Source organism: Juglans regia, chromosome 14 (genome assembly GCF_001411555.2).
Source record: "Juglans regia cultivar Chandler chromosome 14, Walnut 2.0, whole genome shotgun sequence".
Taxonomy (NCBI): Eukaryota; Viridiplantae; Streptophyta; class Magnoliopsida; order Fagales; family Juglandaceae; genus Juglans; species Juglans regia.
Window position 1 is genome coordinate 4,351,680 of NC_049914.1, and position 21,571 is coordinate 4,373,250.

A 21,571-nucleotide genomic window follows, 5' to 3' on the forward strand; every position below is an offset into this window, starting at 1 on the left:
TAGAAAGGAATAAATGACTGAATTTCGGGGCAAAAAATATAAAAATCATCGAATATCTTAAAACTTTAATTTTTTTTTTTATATGTTGGATAAGAGCCAATCTCTGTCTCTCTAAGTTTTAATTTTCATAAATAAAAATTATATTAAACCCCATAAAAATACTATTTCTAATGAAAATAAGAAAAAGGGAAAGAACTGTTGACCGAATCAGTTTAGTCAAATGTCGTACGAAACGAAACGGCACAAAAACAGTTGTATTTTTGAAAAGCGAAATTATCAGCAAAGGTGGTGGTTTTCTTTTTTTTTTTTCAGCTCCACTCTCAAGCCGACACGATTTGCCGACACGCTTTCCGATTGTAAAGATAAAAATAAAAAACCCAAATTTCGCTTATCACTAAAGAAACCAACGCCGATCCTGAAGTTCGGATTCTCCGAAACTGTTCTAGTCCGATCAGTCTCTCTACTGGTTCGGTTCTTCTGCTCGTGTTCGCTTCTGGTCCTTTTGTTTCCAAGCTTGGGATCTGATGTCTCGGACGACGATTGCGATATTTCGGCACTTGAGTCTTGTACCGGTATTCGGAAATTTTCCGAGTAAGATATTGCATCGATTTCTTAGTTCATAACAACATCGAGTCATTTATTTTAGTTTAGACAAATCAGATTAAGGCAAATCCTTTTATTTGGGGTTAATTATATGACATTGTTCAGAATTTTCATTTTCTCAGGTTTTAGTAATTGGTCGAGTTTAGCTGTTGAAGAACTTATTTTTCACGCGTTGTTTGGTTTCAGAGAAAATGAGAAGGAAATTAAAGTATTAAATGTTAAAATTCTGATTTTCTTGGTACTATTGACTCACTAAATTGTGCTTAACACAATATTTGGTCTGCCTTGGATATTCTCTCTACTCACAGGAATTGAGATATACGTATATAAAGGATATTTTCTCTTTTTTTTATTTCATGTATATTGTTTATTTTTTAACATTTTCTCTGCTTTTGCTTTTCTGGTCAATAAAGCAACTAAATTCTTTGTAATGGCTGGTCAGTGCACTGCATGTAAATACATATTGACTTTTTCGCCTCACCTTACCTTAAAGAATTCTGTTTTGACTGACAAACAGAAAATAATACAGAAACACTTTGTTTCGACGGTACTATGTTGGTGGCAATATTCTGGAAGTCAAGAATCAAGCAGCTTTGAAAATACAGAACTTCAGTATTCCTGCTATGCTTTATTGGTTTATTGAAGAAAGGGAAACAGTTTGTGGATTACATTGCAAAAGAAATATGTAGGCGTATTAGAGTTGAGGTCCTATTTTACATGGTATTTTTGGTTATGGATGTTCAGGATCTTAAAGCCCTATCCAGGGCTGGATGGTTAAAGCCCGCCCCCAACTCTGCCTGTTCTGTTTGAGTTAGAGATTATGAATTACTTATGAATGCATTTACCCACATTTGCAATAATATTATACTTGTAAGAATGATCTGTCTGTTCGTTTGAATGCTCAGAGTAAATGACACAGAAAAAAAAAAAAGTAAGGTTATTTTAAGTCATTCACCGAATTGAAATGATGATATAAATGATGTATGCCTATGAACGAATTCAATAGTCAGACCCTGACTAAAGTGCAAGTGCCGCTGGGAGCACGCTGATAATGAACAAGGGTATATGCTAAGTCATAATTCTGCAGTCGACGAGTATCCCTGAAATGGCATTGTCATCCACTGTCTGGCTTAGACTTTGCTTTCCATATGCATATACATAAAAGTTCATGGTTTATCTTTGATGTGTAGTTAAATAATCTTTCAAGTTTTCTGGTTTGGACTAGCCTCCCGTATGTTCCCCCTCTCAACAATGTAATTATAACTTCCAATTCTTTATACCCTTTTGCAAATTTATTGGCTCTAGTATATTTGCTCGTTATTCATGTAAATCTGTGTTCTTGTGTTCTCATTGATTATGATTTCCAACTTTTTTGGTTTTTTGGTGACATGGAAATAGAGTATTGACAGCTGATGGTGAAAACTGAAAAGTCTTTCAGTACGTTCCCAGTTATGCAACACAAGGAAAATCAAGTATGTATTATATGTTTGCATTTCTTTCCCGGTTGTCCTATTATCAATATATTTCACAACTATATATAGATTTATTCTTTGTGTTTAACTGCTGACTGCACATATCTCTAACTAGGTTTTGGCACCTCCCCGAGCTTCTGATCCTGGTTGGGCCCATGGAATTATGGTAAATGGGGGTCGCCAAAAGATTAAGTGCAAATACTGTCACAAAATTATGCTTGGGGGTGGAATTTCTAGGCTGAAGCAACACTTAGCAGGGGAAAGAGGAAATGTAGCCCCATGTGAGGAAGTACCCGAAGATGTTAAAGTACAGATGCAACAACATCTAGGTTTTAAAGTTTTGGAAAGATTAAAGAGACAGAAAGGACTGAAAAGTAGCAAGGATTCTATGTCATACAGTCAGGATAAGGAAGAAGGAGATGATGGAGACTCAGTGCAGATTAAGAATATGGTTTCTGTTCAAGGCAGTGGTAAGAGAAGGGGAAAAGAGGTTGTGGAAAGAATCTCCAATCGATCTAAGAGACACAAGAAGCAATATTTCTCAACTGTTGCACCTGTTGTTGCTCATTCGATACACCAGAGTCTTGCTTCCCAGGAGAGCATGGATCAAGCTGACATGGCAGTTGCAAGATTTTTATATGAAGCTGGCATACAGTTCACTGCTGCCAATTCCCAGTATTTTCAAGAGATGGCTGATGCTATTGCTGCTGTTGGCCCCGGTTATAAGATGCCTTCTTATCATTCTTTGAGGGGTAAATTGCTTAACAGGAGTGTTCAAGATGTAAGTGAATATGTAGAAGAGCTAAGAAAGTCTTGGGAAGTGACAGGGTGTTCGGTAATGGTTGATAGGTGGATGGACAGAACTGGTCGTACAGTAATAAACTTCTTTGTTTATTGTCCAAAGGGTACCATGTTCCTAAAATCTGTCGATGCATCGGACATCACATCTCCTGAGACACTTCTGAATTTATTTGATGGAGTTGTTCAAGAAGTCGGGCAAAAGAATATTGTCAATTTTCTGACAGATACCTCACCAAGCTATAAAGAAGCAGGAAAACTTTTAATGGAGAAATACAAAACCTTCTTCTGCACTGCCTGTGGATCACATTGTATTGACTTAATCCTTGAGGAAATTGGAAAAATTGATCTAATAAAAGAGGTTTTGGCAAAGGCCAGACAGGTAACTCAGTTTATATATAACAATGCTTGGGTCCTCAATTTAATGAGGAAGAAAACGGGTGGAAGAGATATTATCCAGCATGCAACCACCAGGTTTGTTTCAATCTTTCTGACGCTACAAAGCATTGTATCTTTGAAGGGCCATCTCCATCAGATGTTTACTGGAACTGCTTGGATGAACTCGAATTTCTCTAAGCAAAGGGTGGGACTTGAGGTGGCAGAAATTATTGTGGACCCACTTTTCTGGTCAATAGCTGATCAGACTCTAAAGGTGACAAAGCCATTACTTTCTGTTTTACAGCTTGTGCACTCTGGAGAGAAGCCATCTGTAGGATTCATATATGGTGCAATGGAAAAAACAAAGAAAACCATCATGGTTGCTTTTGAAAACAAGGAATCTGACTACTTGCCATATTTGGAGGTTATTAATCGTATTTGGCAGGAGGAATTTCATAGTCCACTACATGCAGCTGCATACTACCTGAACCCTTCAATATTCTATAACCCCAGTTTCTCCTCTAATAAAGTCATCCAAAAGGGCTTACTTGATTGCATTGAAACCTTAGAACCTGATTTAACAGCTCAAGTTATGATTACAAGCAATGTGAATTTCTATGAGGAAGCTGTAGGGGATTTTGGTCGACCTGTGGCATTACGAGGTCGAGAGTCATTGGCTCCAGGTTACCGTCTTATCATTTATTCTTTCAAAATCTGTAGTCCTCAATTGTTCATAATTAAGAAATGACCATTCTCCTTTTGCAGCTACGTGGTGGTCACTCTATGCAGCTGATTACCCAGATTTACAACGCTTAGCTGTCAGAATTTTAAGTCAAACTTGCAGTATCAGCCGATGTGAGCGGAGTTGGAGCATGTTTGAACGTATCCATTTAAAAAAAAGGAACCGTTTGGAGCATCAAAGGTTAAATGACCTCATCTTTGTCCATTATAACTTGCGTCTTCAAGAGAGGTAATTTATCAAATCTTGGCAACCTTTTTCCAAGTATATCTGTAATACTATATGGCTGGAACTATGGACTCTATATAGTTCGCTATTCTATGTTGTATGTTCAAGGAATGAACTTTATTTGACAATGAGGCACGATTAAATTTTCAGCATTTTTCTGTATTTAGTCATTGAGCAAGTCTTGATTTGACTGATCCAAATGATACTTACAAGAATCGCCGGATTTAATTGTGCATTGTGGCTGGTCCTCTGCCATTATTCGTTTTGAGTCAGAATTTGCTTTATTTGGTAAGGGCTTTGGATTTTTGCCACGGTAAGGAACCATTGTTGGAGGATAGTGGACATGAAGTTTGGGTTGGCGTGGGATCATTGCTGCTCTGATGAAGTTAGATGCTCGCAAAGGAGTGGGTTTGTAGAAGATACATTGTTGTGATTGGGAGGAGTATCTAATATTTCGTATAAGACTGTAGGGATGTTAGTTCTGTTCAATTTTTGTGTCGAAAGGCTCCTTTGGAAATTTTGTTTCTAAAGCTTTTTCTCTACTGCAATGTACTTACGTTTTGACTGGCAAGTTGTTTGGGTTGGTCTGATGGTATTTTCATCTCACGGGAGGCTTGAAAGGAAGGTGATTAGTCACCTTTGCTGTCGTCCTATCTTGGTCTCCTATACTTTGTGAAATTTTGTGGTGATGGAAATGATAGAATGGCATGGTTGTTATCATAGACTTAAAGCTTGCATTCAGATCTTGTTATTGGGTATTGAGAGGAGATTTTGGTCCCTTGTAAAACCATCTGGCAACTCCTAGTGTAGTTCCTTCTTACACTTATTACATTAACTATCATATCCTTATGGTCCTTTGGAAATAATCATTCCGGGCTGAATTGGTAAGAACAAAAAAAGAGAGGAGCAAAGGACTCAAATGGCTCCTCCTCCCCCTGGTTAGAAAGAGGATGGAGAGCAAGGTTATTGGTTAAAGTCACTTATAGAACTTAACAAAAAAATGGTTAAAAGTCTGAAAGCTGGCTAAATCTTGAAACTCATACAACATAGATGGTGTAATCTAATTGCAAATCTTTCTCCTCCGTCTGTTTCTTATGGATCTTCTGAATTTGAGAAATCAAATTTGAGTGACTGTCCTCTGCAAATTATTCAAGCTATTATAAAAGGGAAGTAAGGCTTATAGATGAAAACTTCGTCCCTCTCCCCCTCCCAAATAAAAACAAAAATAAAATTATAAAAATCCAGTTTTGATAAGAAAAAAAGATGGTATAAACGAGACACTGTTCGATTACATTCTAATGCAAGTGTATCTTTCTTCTGTACTTTCTCCCTTCGTTATATGTAGCACTTACCATTTATGCTCTGAGCATGTTATGCTGCAAATGCTTACAACTTGTTCCTTTGGCTTTTTCTGTGCAGTAGGCGGCCAGAAGCAAGCAAAGCTAGGATTAGAAGAGGTACTCTCGACCCTATGTGCTTAGAAGCTATGGATGCCAACATGGGAGATTGGGTGGAGGACCCAGGAGTATTGGAGGGTGAAGACCTGAGCTGGATGGATGTAACCGTCCCCAGCGAGACTTCTTTCGTGAGTCACAAACTAAAAGATCTGGATGATTGTAATGACAGCACGGATGGTAGAGATAGTGATGACATGAGAGGTATGGATGACAATGATGATTTGTAGTGTGGATGTATTGCTCAAAGATATAAACTTGGCATGTCAATTGATAATTAATTGTACTTTCAAACTGCTTGGAATCGGTCGATCAACTCTCTTCTCTATATAGATCAGTATAATCTACTAATATGGACAGTCTTATATCGTTTAGCAGAATTCTGAAGTTAAAAATTTTGCCTATTTGTGTTTAAACATGAGACAGCTGGCTAATGCAGCGTGGGCTGAAATTTCTATGTGATTATACCCTTTCCATACACAAAGTTTTTGTTCTTCAACACAGAATTCAGCTAGTTCATTATCAAGCCTTCCCCCTATTAAAAGAAAATGTAGAGGATAAAAAAATGGCTTTGCACTCCACACTTATCAAATGAATGTTGGACCTTTCTTGATCAGGATCTTCTCTCGCAACAAATAATCCAAATATAGATTTTCATGTTGCTTTCCTTTGGACTTGGCTAGCATTGGCATTTTGATGGTAGTGGTTGACACGTGACACAAGGAATATCACATGTGATGATGATCCTAAATTTTATGTGTTCGAATTTTGAACTCCCTAGTTTTTGTTTAAAGAAATATACATTCTCATATGGTTGATTACATTTACATGGATAAATCATCTTTTTTTGGCATGATAATTGATTCATATCTTCTGATAAGTGATATTGCATGTAGTAAATATACCCTGTCCCATGAGGCTGTGAAAACTGGTAAGTGTCTTTTTTATTTTTTCAAGTAATTTGAAGGAGTGTGAAGAAGGTTCATCAAGTATAACCTCAAGCCCACTTTACTTTATCATCCTTGGGACTTCCCCATGGAACATCATGCATTTTTTTTTTTTTTTTTGCTAAATAATTTGAAGGAGAAAAGTGAATAAGGTCGTGGAGATCCAATAGCCAAATAAGATTCTCGCAGGCCTGTTGGCAAGACCGCGCTGGAAGGGTGCTGTATCAGGCTCAGCCTGGTTTTACTCATTTCAAATTGTGAAGTACTTGGCTTCCCTTGTTTTCCTTTTTTAGGATAACAGTTCCTAATAACATTTGAAGGCAAAAATTAGAGATGCATTATCTCCTCTCCTCATTGGATCATTTCTGATTTGTATGACATAAATGTTCAATAAAGGAAAAAAGAAGTCCAGAACTTTATTTGGAGAGTTGACAGGAAGTAGGAAAACTATAATGGGCGAAGAGAGGAGAGGACTACATCTTGGAGAGAGCTATCTCTCTGCATGGCAGCTTTGAACTCTTCAAAGGTTACTCTTCCGTCGCTGTTGGCATCCATCAGATCGAATATCTCATCCAGTTTCCCGGGCTCGGTGATATCCCCTGGAAGACAGTCATCGGGCAAAGCCTGCTCAACGGAATCAATGGGTGATGAGAGTCGAGACTACTACATTAGCAGATAGAAAAGCGAGGTACCAGGTGAAATATACTAGGATAAAAAAAGATTGAGAGCCATTACTCTAAGCATGGATGCTACTTCTTCCTTGGTGATGCATCCAGACCGATCTGTATCATACATCTGTTTGCCAAACAAACAAGAGAATGAGCTCAGTTCTAGTTTATAAGAGATCATCTGTTTAAGCATTCCTCAAGACTTTCCAAATTGCTCTATCTGTCTCTCTGAGATTTTTGTGCATTTCCCAGAAGGTAAAGGAAAACAGGAGAAAAATTGGATTTTCAAAATGTGCATTTGGGATAGTGGGTCAACCTCTGCTCCGTTGAATGCTCATGTCTACTGTGATGATGTGATATTATCCATCAACCCTTATATCTATTATTTTAGAAAATAATGAACTGTTTGAAGTAGAGGGTAATGCCATCTCGGTATGATACGATGGAAGTATGATGAGAGTGTAACATATAAAAAAAAAATGAAGGAAGTGCACCTGGAAGCAGAGACGAAGAGCATCATCCCCTTGAGAATTCCGGAGGCTGGATAAGCCACACAGTATCTCTCTCATGTCAACTGTTCCATCGCGGTTATTGTCAAATAGGTCGAAGATGCGTGGTGCTAGAGGGACTAAAGACGACATCTTCATTGCTTTCAGCACCTTCTCGAATTCAGATAGTGTGGCATTGTCACCTTTTGCACATCTGCACTTTGTCAATTACTAATGAGTAGTGCTTCTAATGTTTGTCAAAGTGTTTAATTGGGTCCACTCAAAGGTAGAAAATTTATGTGCCAAAGTGTTTTTATGGCCTTTTGTGAAAAGTAGTTTAGTTTTTTAATTGTTTGTTTTTGAGAAGAGATGGGTTAAATCTATAAATTTTATTTAAATAAATTAAAATAATGAAGTAATTTTATATAATATGTTAGATCCACGATTACTGCTATATTTACAAATAAATTATACAAAAATAATTTTACAAACTGATGTAGTTTTATCTTATTCCTTAGATTTATTTTATAATAAAAATAATTTTATAATTTAACAAATCACATCAAATCATATTAATTTATAAATTTTTTTTTATATAATTCTTTTACCGCTAGAGTATTTCTCTTTGAGAAAAACAAAAGGTCAAAGAAGGTGGATGTATGATATTGGATTAGCGAACTCACATTTTGGTAAAATGTAGTCTGAGGTTCTCGATTTCTTCCCGAGAAAGGTCATGGGACCCAAGTAAAGATCTCAGCTTTTTTGTCCTAAAGAAAAAGGTACTGGTCCACAAGCTTGCTATTGCTGCTGCACGTAGTTTTCGCCGCGCGTTGAAACTCTGCAATCGTGAAACTATCTCTGCATCCATTTGATCTTGCTTCGCTAAATCACCAACGACCCACGGATGATCCAGAAGCTGTTTTTCCATGCATTTGATTTTTTTTTTTTTTTGAAAAAATATTAATTTACATGCTGATCAGTAACGACCAAAGGAATTCAAGAATCTGATACTGTTTGGTTGCCTAGAATTATAAATCATGGGAAAAAAGCAGTAGACAGAGAGGAGTGGACCCAGAATGGTTGTAAAGTCAGCTTGTTGCTATTAGCTAGAATACTTGTAATCATATAATAGTTTCAGTAGTTCTCAAATCTGTTTGAGTGTGCAGTTACCAAACCAAAGGTGTTGGCTAAAGCTTATTAAATGAAAGGCGTTTGATGCATTTTTCGAGTGTATTGGGGCCTAAGATCAGTAATGGAAGATCCCTCTGATTGTGGTGATCTCTGCCCTTTGTGATGATCAACCAGGACAAGCATTATAGGGTGGTTCATTTATCTCGTTTCTTTTCTCTTAGTAAAATCTCATTTTTTCATTCCAAACTGATATCAAAATCTGCAGGCATGACAAGCACAATTATATATTTCCAAGCTAGGGAGGACTCAAAACTACTTATCTCACTTGGGTTTTCATTTGAGTTTAATTAGGAAGAGAGCAAAATACCTCTTGAGCACTAGGTCTCCTATGTGGATCAACTGTCAGGAGACTTGAAATCAACTGCTTTGCTGATGAAGTAATGTTCTTCCAAGTCTTCTCATAAAAACTGAAGTCTCCCTGCACACACAAGCATTTCTCTCGAGTTGGGCAAATAGATATAAAACAAAATCCCCTTGTATGTAGGTATGAGATTGCCAGGGAAAGCCACTTACAGCCATTATAATCTCTTGCTTTTGCCTATTTGACTGAGCAATGAATGGTGGATACCTAAAACATAACAGAAGAGGGTAAAAATTCCTGATTTGAAAAAAAAAAAAAAAGTCAAGAATCTGACAGGCACATATATGCACTTTAGAACGCCTGATATAATATTATTGCAGCCCCTTTTTTGAGTTGCCAAGAGAAGTCTTGTCTGTTTTTGTCTAGTTGAATGATTGAAGCTTGTTGCACGAATGTATCATATTCATGGCTATAATGTTGGATTTAGAAATGATGGTAACTAAGATCAAGATCAAGAAATAAAATTTAGTTTGGCCTGAATGCTGCAGCTAGCAGGTTGTGGTGGAGTACTGGCAGTCTTGCCATTTTCATTGAAGGAAAAGTAATTAGCAACATACCCAGAGAGCAGGATATACAAGATGACTCCCAAAGACCACATGTCACTCTTAGAAGTAATCGTGCCCTGAGAAAGGGCCTCCGGGGAGACATAATCTATGGAACCAAACAATCCAACAACTGGGTCTGTGAATTCCTCCACAGAACTTAGTCCAAAATCCATGATCTTCAAAGGGGAATCCTCACTTTTGTTCAGGAACAAGCAGTTTTCTGGCTTCAAGTCCCTGTGGACGATATTCGCATGGTGAAGAGCCCACAACCCTCTCGCAATCTGCCGCACCACGGCTGCAGCGCCAGCCTCCGTGTACCTCTCCTGGGCCACAATCCGGTCAAACAGCTCGCCACCCGAACAAAGCTCCAGCACAAGATGAACACCATTCTGATCCTCGTAGACATCGTAGAGATCGATCACGTTTGGATGAGGCGAGACGTTTTCCACTATTTTTCTCATAACCAAGATCTCGTTTGTTAGCAAAGCATCCGATACAGGAACCTGTTTCCACATTGGGAATCCCATTGAAGCGCCTAAGCTTTTCTGGCCGCCACGATTAATATTCCGTGGGATTCCTGCTGGTGTTGAACTTGACAGGCCAAACCTTTTCAGGGTTTTGATGGCTACATGGGCCTTTTCATCACCGCTTGATTTCCTTATACCCCTTCTTACAACCGAGAACCCTCCTCTCCCTAAAATATCGGATACCTCGTATTCATCTGAGAGTCTTTTTGTTTCCTGTTTCATGGTGATCAGCAATCACAAACTCGTGAACAACCGCCAAGAGCAAATAAGAGAGATGGAATATCGACAACCGAGGGAAGTTTCGGGGAAAAGGAATATATGACGGAGAATGAAGACGAGTAGGTTTAAAGTTCAATGATAGGGAAGCGGAAGTTGAATTGCAGACGGAATGACAGGGATTGACATCAGCATCTGGACAGTTTCTGCATTAGTTTATACCATAAAATATGAACGGAATTCGGATGGAAACGAGAGATAAAGTATTAAGGAAAGGCGCTGCGTGCAGAAGAAGAGACAAAGACACGATAGTCAACTAACATTTTGTGTTACTAGTTTCCAAGTCTCCAGCTTTAAATATTCCACCATAAAAATGCATGGCAGCTTTCTCTCTTCCTGATCTCCATGATCAACCTTAGCTTCTCTTATATATTCTCTGATCTCCTCATCTCAATCCAGATGATCACGGCCTTCAAACACCATCGAATTAATTATTTGAGTTTGTATTAATAATTGGAAGCTACTTCATCTAGTATTTCATGTACTGTACAGTACTTCAAGAACAGAAACTAACCCCAATGGTCAGATACGTACTGCATGTCGCCAAAAACCTCTGCCCCATAAATTAAGACCAGATCACATTAGTTTAAAACAGCTCGATCGATCGTTGGCATGCATATATATACTTTGAAGTCTCCAAAGGACATCTTTTGAACGTACGGATGACGATTTTTAAAAATTATTATTATTATTATTATTATTTTTATTTATATGAGTCTTATATTTACTCATTTTTTTAAAGAGATTGAACAGCTCTTGTACATTCTACGGTTGCAAATATCATTTCTTATAATTATAACTAAACGACACGCATGAAAATAATTCTAATTATATCAACAATTAAATATATAATTAATTGTGCATAAATACACATAATTTTATGAATTCATGAAAGATATCCCGTTAGGTTAAACCTTCACATGAACCCACCCTTCAATTTGCACGTTTAAAAGAAAAATGATTATTTGTATTGAGAATAAACTCATTTTGATAGGATCGAAATGTTTATTTTCGTCACAAATAACTGACCATATATAATCATTTTCTACTGTGTGCACCTCTATGCATGGGAGGTATTATAGGTCAAGATGAGCTGGTTTTCTTCATTAACTCGATCTTATTTCAATGCAAGATATATAATTTTTTCCATGTCTCTCTCTCTCTATATATTTCTATTAAGTTTTTGCTTCTATGAAGACACATCATCATGAACTATTCCACTACGTTTTAATTATTAAAAGTCATCTCATTATATTAAGATTATTAAATAAAAATTACTCCTATCAAACTACATCAATTGTATAAGTCTTATTAACTGAGAATAAATAATATATTCTATTAAGTTAAAATTATTGAATAAAAAAAATTAAATTACTGATTGTCTATAGTAGCGGCCTTCTAATTTTTCATAACTTGTGTCTTTTTGGTTATATAAACTTATGTATATTTAATTATGTAACCAGAGAATTTATGAACGTTATTAAATTTAACAAAAAAAAAACTTTAAATATAAAAATGAACATGAGAGGGAATATAAGTTTGAAAATCTAGTTATTGATTCATGGACTCCTTAGGGACCCAACAAAAAAGTTGAGGACCTTTTTTCGTCTAGGCCGGGCCCAATTTTCTTCAAAATTACTCGAATGAAACTAAGATTGGGCCTTTGCTACTGGGTAAGGCCCTACTAGGCACTACGGCTTATACTAGCCATGACACAATTATATTAGGGCCCGTTTGTTTTCAGAGATGAGATGAGATGAGTTGAGATTAAAGTTAAAAAGTTGAATAAAATATTGTTAAAATATATTTTTTAATATTATTGTTGTTTTGGGATTTGAAAAAGTTGAATTGTTTATTTTATTTTGTGTGGGGATTTGGGAAAGTTGTAATGATGAGGTGAGATGAGATGAGATGTTTTTGGAAAACAAACAAGGCCTTAAAGAATAATTTTTCTCATCAGCTACTATTCACTATCTCACACTTCATACCTTATGAAAAAAATACTGTCAGATATGAAATGTGGGGTTGAATAGTAGTTGATATATAGCAAAACTCATGCTACTCATCATCCGAACAAACCACACTTATTTTTATTTATTTTAAATTTTGTTTAGTTTTATTCTTCTTAAACTAATTGAGTTCTTCTACTTATCATCCATTCATCATACATTTTGTAAGAGAAAAAAATTTAAAAAAATTATATGTGCTGTGTGGTGTGAGCACTATGAGGATGATGAGTACAATTTTTTTCATATTAATATATGAGTAATGTCTCATGAACTTTGTAAAATTATACAAATCATTACTCAAACATCTCAATTTCCCAGAATTTCACTACACTCTCTCTTATTACTGTTAACATTCTAAATTATTTAAAGATACTGAAGTACTCAAAATGAAGAGTGAACATTACTCTCGTGTGACGTTTCATCTGACGGTAACTTTTAAAGATTAGTGTCATGCTTTCTTTTCCCTCGCTTCTCTATTTATTTCTTTTATATTATATATTTTTTGGGGGTGAAAGGGAATTTTAATCTGCCAGTGATTATCATGAAAAACCTATATATGGTTGATCTTGAGTTTCACCCTCCCACAGATTAGGTTCATGGTGACATGATTGATATGTAAGTACTTACCAAATGAGGGTTGGGTTAGGTTAAACGTTATTCATCAAATAAGAAAACGTCTTGTTAAAGGAAATGACAAATTAGTAATAATTTGTAATGTTATATACAGTTGTAGAGTTTACAAGCAGTATAATCGTTTTAAAAAAAATAAAATTTATTATTAAAAAATTAATATAAATATCTTATTTATTCATTTTCTTACTATTATAAATACTATTTATCTTTATTACCATATCAGTACGTAAATGTGTAACTATCATAGTGAACAACACCAAACTCATGACCTTCGTGTCAAGGTTTTGGGGTAATTAATCCTTGGAAACGGGTTTTGCAAAGTACGTTGAGGTTGAGATCAAGTAATTAATGCGATCTTTTCAAACTGATTGACAGACCAAACGCACTGCTGACATAAAAGTTTAGCATAAATTAAATATTTGTGTTTTGACTTTTTTTTTTTTTTTTTTTTTTTAAGGTCATTGGATATGTGGCAAAAAAATACATTATAGATTTTTAGTAAGAAATTTTTAGATATTTTGTGAATAATAATTAAAAAATAATAAATAATAATGAGATATTTTTAAGATATTCTATAATATATTGCCAATAACCAAATTAGGCTTAAATATAGGGACTTTGATTTGCATTGAAAATGGAAGTATCTGTTGAGAAAGTTGGAAGAACGAAATGAGAATCGACAATGACAAACACTTTCAAAGGCTGCCTAACTTCAACCGAACCACTATATTGACCACTTTCTTTTTTCAGGGTTGTCGTTTGTGCTGTAACGTATTATATATTATTATATAATTGTTCAGCATTTGTCGAGTTTTCCCCCATGCCAAACGTGGGTACCACTTTGAAAATCTAATGACCAGTCGTCAGAATATCCATAAGCATCAATAATTGCAGCAAACTTACAAAACCTTGACGAGTTTAAGGAGTCTTCCCGGTCTGTTTGACACCGATCTATCTTCACATGATGGAAAGAAACTTATCCATTTAGAAATCACAAAAAAAATATATATCTATTTCAAAAACATAATCTAAAATAAGAATTAAAGCTATATATATCTATTTTAATTTACTAAGGATCAAGAAAATATAGAAATCATTTTTTTGATAATGTTATTCTTGGATCTTATCTAATTAGGGGGAGTCACTTTCCTCTTGGCTTTAACACGATGAAACTGTTTCCACCGCTAGTTTAGGCGGCATCTGAGGCAGTTCTTATCACAAGAAGAAGCATCGAACCGCGTTGGGACGTTCTTGTCTTATTTTTCTCTCACATTTGATTGCCCGAAAACAGAGGGAACTTTCAGTACCTGGACATTGCAGGAACGTGACAAAAGTGATGGGTCCAGAGTCCAGACTTCTTGTGGGGGAGGGGGCTCTAAATGCAAGATCTTTTTTATTTTTTTTTTCCCTTTAAAGCCACATCTTTCTCATCTTTCCCAACTTCTACTACATTATCTTCCCACTGCTGGATGCTCGAGATGAGCATGAGGTTCATGCAAGCAATTTAAATTAGTATTTGAGTTAATTTCTACTTTAGATATGTAGTGAACTACCAACATGGTCGAGACAAGCTAGCCTCTGCAGCATATCCGAAGAACAATGCCCAAAACAAGCAAAATGCATCTTAATGAATTTAGCAACCAACAATCTACATATATATAAAGATCAATATGACTGTAACAATATCAACTTTTGCAACAGGAAGATGATTATGCTTCTAAACATTTCAATAGCAGTACAGTATTGGATTGGTCCTTCCCAGTTCTTTATTGGCCCTTTTCAGTACTGCACTGAAAGCATATCCTAACACCCTAGCATTGCAGAACTAGCATCAAGTTCAGGTGGGTTTTAAACGTCTCAGTAAAACAAGCTTAAATATATTACAAAACTAGAATCAGAAAAGGAAGAGGCTGCATCCATCCAGCCTGTGGAACTCAAAAGATATAAGCTCCGTCCTTCATACATCCTTCCATATCTACTAGCGGTGTCGACCAAAGAAAGCCTAAGATACAGGTTCTGATTTTTTCTTCAAAGGTACCACAGGGAGATGTCTTGCTTTGGCATTGAATCCACTGTATAATCGACAGAGGGAAGGCTAAATGGAGAGCTGAACCTGAAGTCGGCAATATTATTGGGGGGGTTGTTATCAAATGGAGGATCAAATGGCTTGCACTGATCAAACTGAACTTCTGCTGTGGGGAACACCGTGGGATGAATGGGCATGTTGGTTTCTTCAGACATGTTTCCCCCCATAATAACCCCTTGGTTGTAATAGTTATCGTCCATCTGAAGTTGAAACTTCTGCTGCTGGTTGTGATCTTCTGTAGCCTTGAGGTTCCCAGGATTCATGCTTTTACCACGCTGAAGATTAGTATCATAGAATGATATAAGCTCGGAGATCATTTTCTGCCCATCTTCTGGAAGTCCAAGTCCTGAAACACTGAAAGGAGTCTGGTTTGTCTGGTTCATAGGTGGAGTGGCTGGCTTAGGTTGAGCAAAGGGCAGAGAGAAGACCGTTGGCTTGTCATTATTGATTTGAGAGTTTGATGTTCCAAACACTTGGGCAAAATTACCACGGTATGGACAAGTCGTTTGGTGATTGTTTCTAGAGTTCCTGTCCAGAAACCCCAGGCGGTAATTGTTATATGGGCATTGGGGGTACTCACAGGTATATATCTTTTGATCCATCATGGTGTGCGGCTCATCAGCCAGCTGCTTCCTCTTTTGAGTAAAATCTGAGTTGATTTCAATGAGCTCACCCTTAATTTGGTGATCTACTGGTGCCATTATAAGCCTATCTCTTGGTCCAGCAGCCCCAATATTGAAGAGATTAACATCACAAGGCTTGCAGTCTTCCACTTCAACATTTGGTTCATCATCCACCCCTTCAACATCATAATCGCTAGCATCACTGACGACAAAAGACCCACTCCCACCAACTGATAAAGGTGGACATCTATCAGGATATAACTTTCGGGCCATAACTTCTTCCTGGTTTATAATAGCCAACCAAGTGGCACTCTCCTTGGCGGTCATCTTGTCCTGCAAGCATTTCGACTGCCTAACAAGCTTTCGGATCTTAGCAATGTCAGGGGACATGTGCTTAATCACAGCTGTGAGAACACTTACCTTCCAAGCCTTCTTCAGATCATGAGGCTTCTTGTATGGGGGAGGCCCCTGATCTTTAGGCAAACCCACTTGAGACCACCACTCTTCATTCCCAGTGGGCCACCATGGTGGTGAAACACCCTTTTCCAATGGGAAACGCCTCTGGGGTGGGTCACAGTGCTGCATCAGAGCTGACAAAAGTGACCCAAGAGTCGTGTCCTGGAGCTCCTGCAAGGTGTGGGGAGTGGATGCCACTGCTTGGCAGTCTTCATTCTTCCCATGGATCGAATGATCAGCCTGATACTTGGCAATTGCAGCAGGACCATTACGATCAAACCTGACTTTTTCCTTCCACCACGCCCGCAGATTGTCAGAGGCTCCACTCACCGGCTTGCCCTTCTCAGGAATAATCCCATACACAAAACCTTGTGCTTTACACACTTCCATCATTTTCAGCATATATTTCAGGATACCATCTTGGGCACGAGACATCTTCTTCCTTCGAGCTTGCTCCTGGGATTGGCGCTGCTTTGCATTGTCAGTCCCCTCCTTTCCTTTATTCTGTTCTTTGAGCCGCCTCAATAGCATTCTGTCTCTCCACATCCTCCTCTCTAACTCATCAACGTCCATCTCATCATCGGTGTAATCCTCCTCCACTGTCACCTCTGCTTCACGCTCAGGCACTACATCTCCTTCCCCAGGAGGAGCTGAAAGAAATTCTAGATTACCAAAAAAACCCATGTCTTCAAAGGTTCCCATTCACCACCAGCGCACAAAGATCAGTGCAGTTGTTCTCTCACTCTGTAATCAATATCCGGACTCTATGAAAATATCAGTTGAAATCCTTGGCCTTTCCAATATTGAACCGAGTCAGGCCGATGAACTCCAATCGATGTCTGCCTTGATCAAAGAAGGAATCAAAGTAAGTTGAGATAATAATAACGTCCCATACACCGCGTGCATTGAATTGGAAATAACTGAACTTAAATGGAAAGGTAATAGGGTACAAAAACATAAAATTCATTAAATAGGTGAGTACAGAAAACAAGGAACCATTTAGATTCCCAAAAAATAGACCGAAATAGCAGGAATCCTGAATTCATACAGCCACCGATTAGCATGAACAGATATCCACCAAGGCCTCGTTTCTTTTTGACATTTAAGAAGTGCAATAACTCGGGCTTCCCCAATTACAGAAACAAACCAATAAACAAACTAGGAGAAAAAATTTTCAATAATCCGATCAGATAATTACCATAAAAGCCATTAATGGAAAACCCTCATAGAGCAATTTTTGCAAAATAATAAATAAATAAACAACAAACGAAAACAAGCAGCAGCCCTCAAGATCCACAACACTAAGACTTATTTCATTGGTTCCAAAAAGCATATATTTGTAAGCCCAAGATTCAGATTTCTCCGTCAAAACGACGCCACATACGATCTGAGTTAGCTTCCAAAACAAAACTCAACCAATTTTTCTCCTACCCAAGCAAGAAAAGCTACTTTTTTTTTCCTCCTTCAAATATTCTACCGCAATATACTCATTAAAGGAACAAAAGCTGAAATCATAATCAAACAAAATTTGATTATACTTCATGGGTTTGAGCACTCGAAAGGTTCCGCAGCCGCCTTTACTAGATCCAGAGTCTCGGCCATCCACCACATCCCTTTTAGACAAATAACGATAAGACCCAAAAACAAGATAAGAACTATAAAACGCAAAAAACTGAAAGATGAACCGAACTGCCAAACGACAGGAGCAGCTCTGCGTAACCGAAATGAAAAAGAGCAGAAAACAATGCTTATCAATTTGAAACACAGCAACCCAAATCAAGACCCAAATAAAATATTCATTTGTAATCCTCTTTCTTTCGAAAAAAACTAGTACGCAGAAAAAATAAACAAAGTACTTGTACTATTTCTGTTCTTTAAGTGAAGTGAAAAAAAAATATCAGGAGAGTATTTATATTACCCGAATGTTTATTTCTTCGCGTCGGCCATTGAAGGTCCTCTGTCGTGTTAAAAACGGAGAGAGACAGAGGGAAAGAGAGAGGGAGAGTTGTGGTTTCTCTTTTCCTTTTTACCAGAAGAGAAGAGAAGAGAAGAGAGGGTGGTGGGTCTGAGATGACACCTGAGAGAGTGGAGATGGGATAGGAGGAAGGAACAGTAAAACTTTATTTTTTAGGTGGTCGCATTTAACCATGGTCAAGTTAAATACTTAACCGTGGTGAGGCTGTGGTCAAGAGTTAAGGTGCTTTCGAAAATAAGATGGAATAAAAATTTTATAGTTAATAATAAGATAATTTATAAATAGTAATAAAATTTTTGAATAATTTTTGAATTTTGAGAAATAAGATAAAAAAATTAAATAAAAAATATTATAAAATTAAAATATTATTAGAATATAAATTTATAATATTATTTTTAGAATTATGTTTTACAGAAATTTTATATTTTATATATCACTTAAAAATATGTGATTTTATTTTTTTTATCTTCATATTTTTGAAATATGAGAGTAAAAAAATAAAATTATATATTTTTGAGTGATGTGTAAAAATGTGTGACTTATATTTATAATTTTTTTATTTTTATTTAGAGATTTAAAAAAGTTCAAATATTTTTTATTTTTTATTTAAAATTTTAGATAAATTATAATAATTAAATTAAACAAATTTTAATGATTAATTTAAAAATATTTATATTTAAATTATATTTAAGAAATAAATGGAATGTATTTCCTAAATTGAGAGGGGAAAGGGGGCGGGGGGTGATTATTCTCTCCTCACCTGTCTCATAACCTCACAGTCTGTCGTTGTTCTTACGACCAACACGTGGCAACGAGGAAAGTTATTCCTGGTCATGATCTCATCATTTTCTGTGCTACCAAGGAATCTGCACATAATAAAGTTCAAATGGCCAGACATGAAAGAAAGACACATCCCACCCTCGTGGAACCACCCAACTTCTAATTTCCTCTTAATAAATTTATTCATTAATTTTTTTTAATATTCTTTCATTATCTTATAATTTAATATTAAATGATAAATTTATAAATTAAATATAATAAATAGTCTCTAATCATTTAATATCACATCATAAAATAATAAAAAATAACATAATAAAAATTAAGATGATGAATATCATTAATTTTTGACTAATTTCCTCCTTTGAACTATTCATGTGGGTGCCCTAGTTTTTTTTTTTTTTTTAAATATGTACTGTATTTAATGTTTTCTATCAAAATCTTTTTCTTATTTTTAGGGAAAATAAAAAGTAAATATATAAAGTGATTTGTCCACATTTATTAAATATATGATATTATCAAAAAGATTTTTATTCCCTCTTAGTTATTATTACATTTCTTCTCCAATTGCAATTACTTATAAGTACGTTTTAGGTAACAATCCTTCCTATCTGAAAGAAAATGATCTCGTGATCATGAATCGATCACAACTCATTTCCTGTGATTGGTATTATAAACATGTGAAGGGGTGTGAGTATTGATTGGTGGAAGAGAGCAATTAAGGAAGGAAATGAAAGCCAGAATGTGTGGAAGTCATGACTCATTTCCTGTCATATTTATTCATAGTAATGGAAAATAAGTGTTTGATTCAATACCCTTATGACCATTCAATTCCCAATTTTGTACCCAATTCCAGATATATAGAAGTAATTAAGGACTTCAAAGTCGATCTCTTTCTAGGTTTTGTAATTATTTTATTTTCATTTTTTCCAAAAAAGAGAGAGAGAGATTGCCTCGTTTGGATTGGAAATTCAATTCAACTCATCTCATTTCATTATCATAACTTTTTAAAATTCTCACGCAAAATATTATAAATAATTCAACTTTTTAAAATTTTAAAATAATAATAATATTAAAAAATAATATTTTATTCTACTATTCACAAATCATCTTAACTAATTTCTAAATTCAAATGAGACATTGTGATTTAAATCAATGTATATAAAAATGAGCACTTCGGATAATTTTTTTCAGATTTTTTAACACACGCATAAAAGAAAAAAAAAAAAAAAAAAGTCTTACCATATGAATTTATACCTTTCTTTATTTGCCTATCTATTACAAGTCTCGATAATTTTGCAAAATAATTATGTGTCCTTTAAATTGTGAATTGAAATAAAATAAATTGAGATAAAAATAAAAATAAAATAAAATATTATTTTTTAATATTATTATTATTTAAAATTTTAAAAAATTATTTATTAAATTTTATATGAAAATCGTTACTTGTGTACTTGGCATACATCTCATAAGAACAATCAAAACAAAATGAGTTTACATTAAACAAGAATAATCATGATTAGGAAGTCGAGTGTCTACTGTCTGACTTTAAACACCAAGACATAAAACAGTATAAAAATAGACATATAAAATAAATCTTACAAAATTTTGCAGTGCAATTAATAAATTTTAAAAGATTAAAAAACGGTAATAATAATAAATATTGTACAACTCACTTTACATCTTATTCATATCTTAAAAGTGATCGTGTTTAGATTTAGACATAATTTTGTCTAATTTTATCTTATTATTATAATTTTTTTAAATTTTTATATAAAATATAATAAATAATTTAAATTTTAAAATAATAATAATATTAATAAATAATATTTTATTCAATTAATTTAAAACTATCTTATCTTATCTTATTATTCAAATAAGCATTTAACACTATGGATAGACCATGGAAAACATAATTAATTTATATAATAAAACGATTAAAAAGTCAAAACTGTTCATTATCGTAATTTTAAATTATTATTTATTAATATTCCCCCCAATATTTCTAAGAATGAAACCGACTATCACTCGAAAAAAATAATTTAAAAATACTCATGAAAAGGAGTTCTCTCGCACTGCCTTTTCTTCTTTGCCGAATTATTTTACGCACGTGGGCATTAGCATCTCCCCACCTTTTTTTAGTCACTCTGGAGCCTTTGACGCAAATCAAGGGTCGTCTATTGACAACTATTTGATACACCGCCTCTTTTCTTTTTGTTATGAATTATTTTATTTTTAACTTTATGCTCATAATATGTTATTTATATAAAAAATATTCTAATCACAAAAAAATTATATAAAAATAATTTTATAAATTAAAATAGTTTAATTTAATTT

At 35.2% G+C, this 21,571-nt stretch overlaps 3 protein-coding genes across 5 annotated transcripts; 1 reads left to right on the forward strand and 2 right to left on the reverse strand.

Annotated features, from left to right (window-relative positions):
- The first annotated feature begins 298 nt into the window (after positions 1-298).
- Positions 299-6,000, forward strand: LOC109012789. 2 transcript variants are annotated; one of them, XM_018994602.2, is made up of 5 exons: positions 299-591; positions 2,002-2,075; positions 2,191-3,934; positions 4,017-4,221; positions 5,638-6,000. In XM_018994602.2, exons 2-5 carry the CDS (start codon positions 2,016-2,018, stop codon positions 5,900-5,902), a joined length of 2,274 nt encoding a protein of 757 aa, XP_018850147.2. In that variant the 5' UTR covers positions 299-591; positions 2,002-2,015; the 3' UTR covers positions 5,903-6,000. The 2 variants fall into 2 exon arrangements, with proteins under 2 accessions (XP_018850147.2, XP_018850148.2); XM_018994603.2 differs by having other exon boundaries at positions 5,641-6,000.
- Positions 6,001-7,011: 1,011 nt separating this feature from the next.
- Positions 7,012-10,897, reverse strand: LOC109012791 (calcium and calcium/calmodulin-dependent serine/threonine-protein kinase-like). Its single transcript, XM_018994604.2, has 7 exons — positions 9,885-10,897; positions 9,480-9,534; positions 9,274-9,384; positions 8,459-8,691; positions 7,782-7,989; positions 7,355-7,414; positions 7,012-7,243 (listed from the first exon to the last, which is right to left on the reverse strand). Exons 1-7 carry the CDS (start codon positions 10,619-10,621, stop codon positions 7,067-7,069), a joined length of 1,581 nt encoding a protein of 526 aa, XP_018850149.1. The 5' UTR covers positions 10,622-10,897; the 3' UTR covers positions 7,012-7,066.
- A 4,015-nt stretch (positions 10,898-14,912) lies between these two features.
- LOC109012792 (ETHYLENE INSENSITIVE 3-like 1 protein) lies at positions 14,913-18,580 on the reverse strand. Of its 2 annotated transcripts, none has more exons than XM_018994605.2 (2): positions 18,401-18,580; positions 14,913-17,321 (listed from the first exon to the last, which is right to left on the reverse strand). In XM_018994605.2, the coding sequence occupies exon 2, from the start codon at positions 17,182-17,184 to the stop codon at positions 15,346-15,348; it is 1,839 nt and encodes a 612-aa protein (XP_018850150.1). In that variant the 5' UTR covers positions 17,185-17,321; positions 18,401-18,580; the 3' UTR covers positions 14,913-15,345. The 2 variants fall into 2 exon arrangements, with proteins under 2 accessions (XP_018850150.1, XP_018850151.1); XM_018994606.2 differs by having other exon boundaries at positions 14,913-17,325.
- Between the last annotated feature and the right edge of the window lie 2,991 nt (positions 18,581-21,571).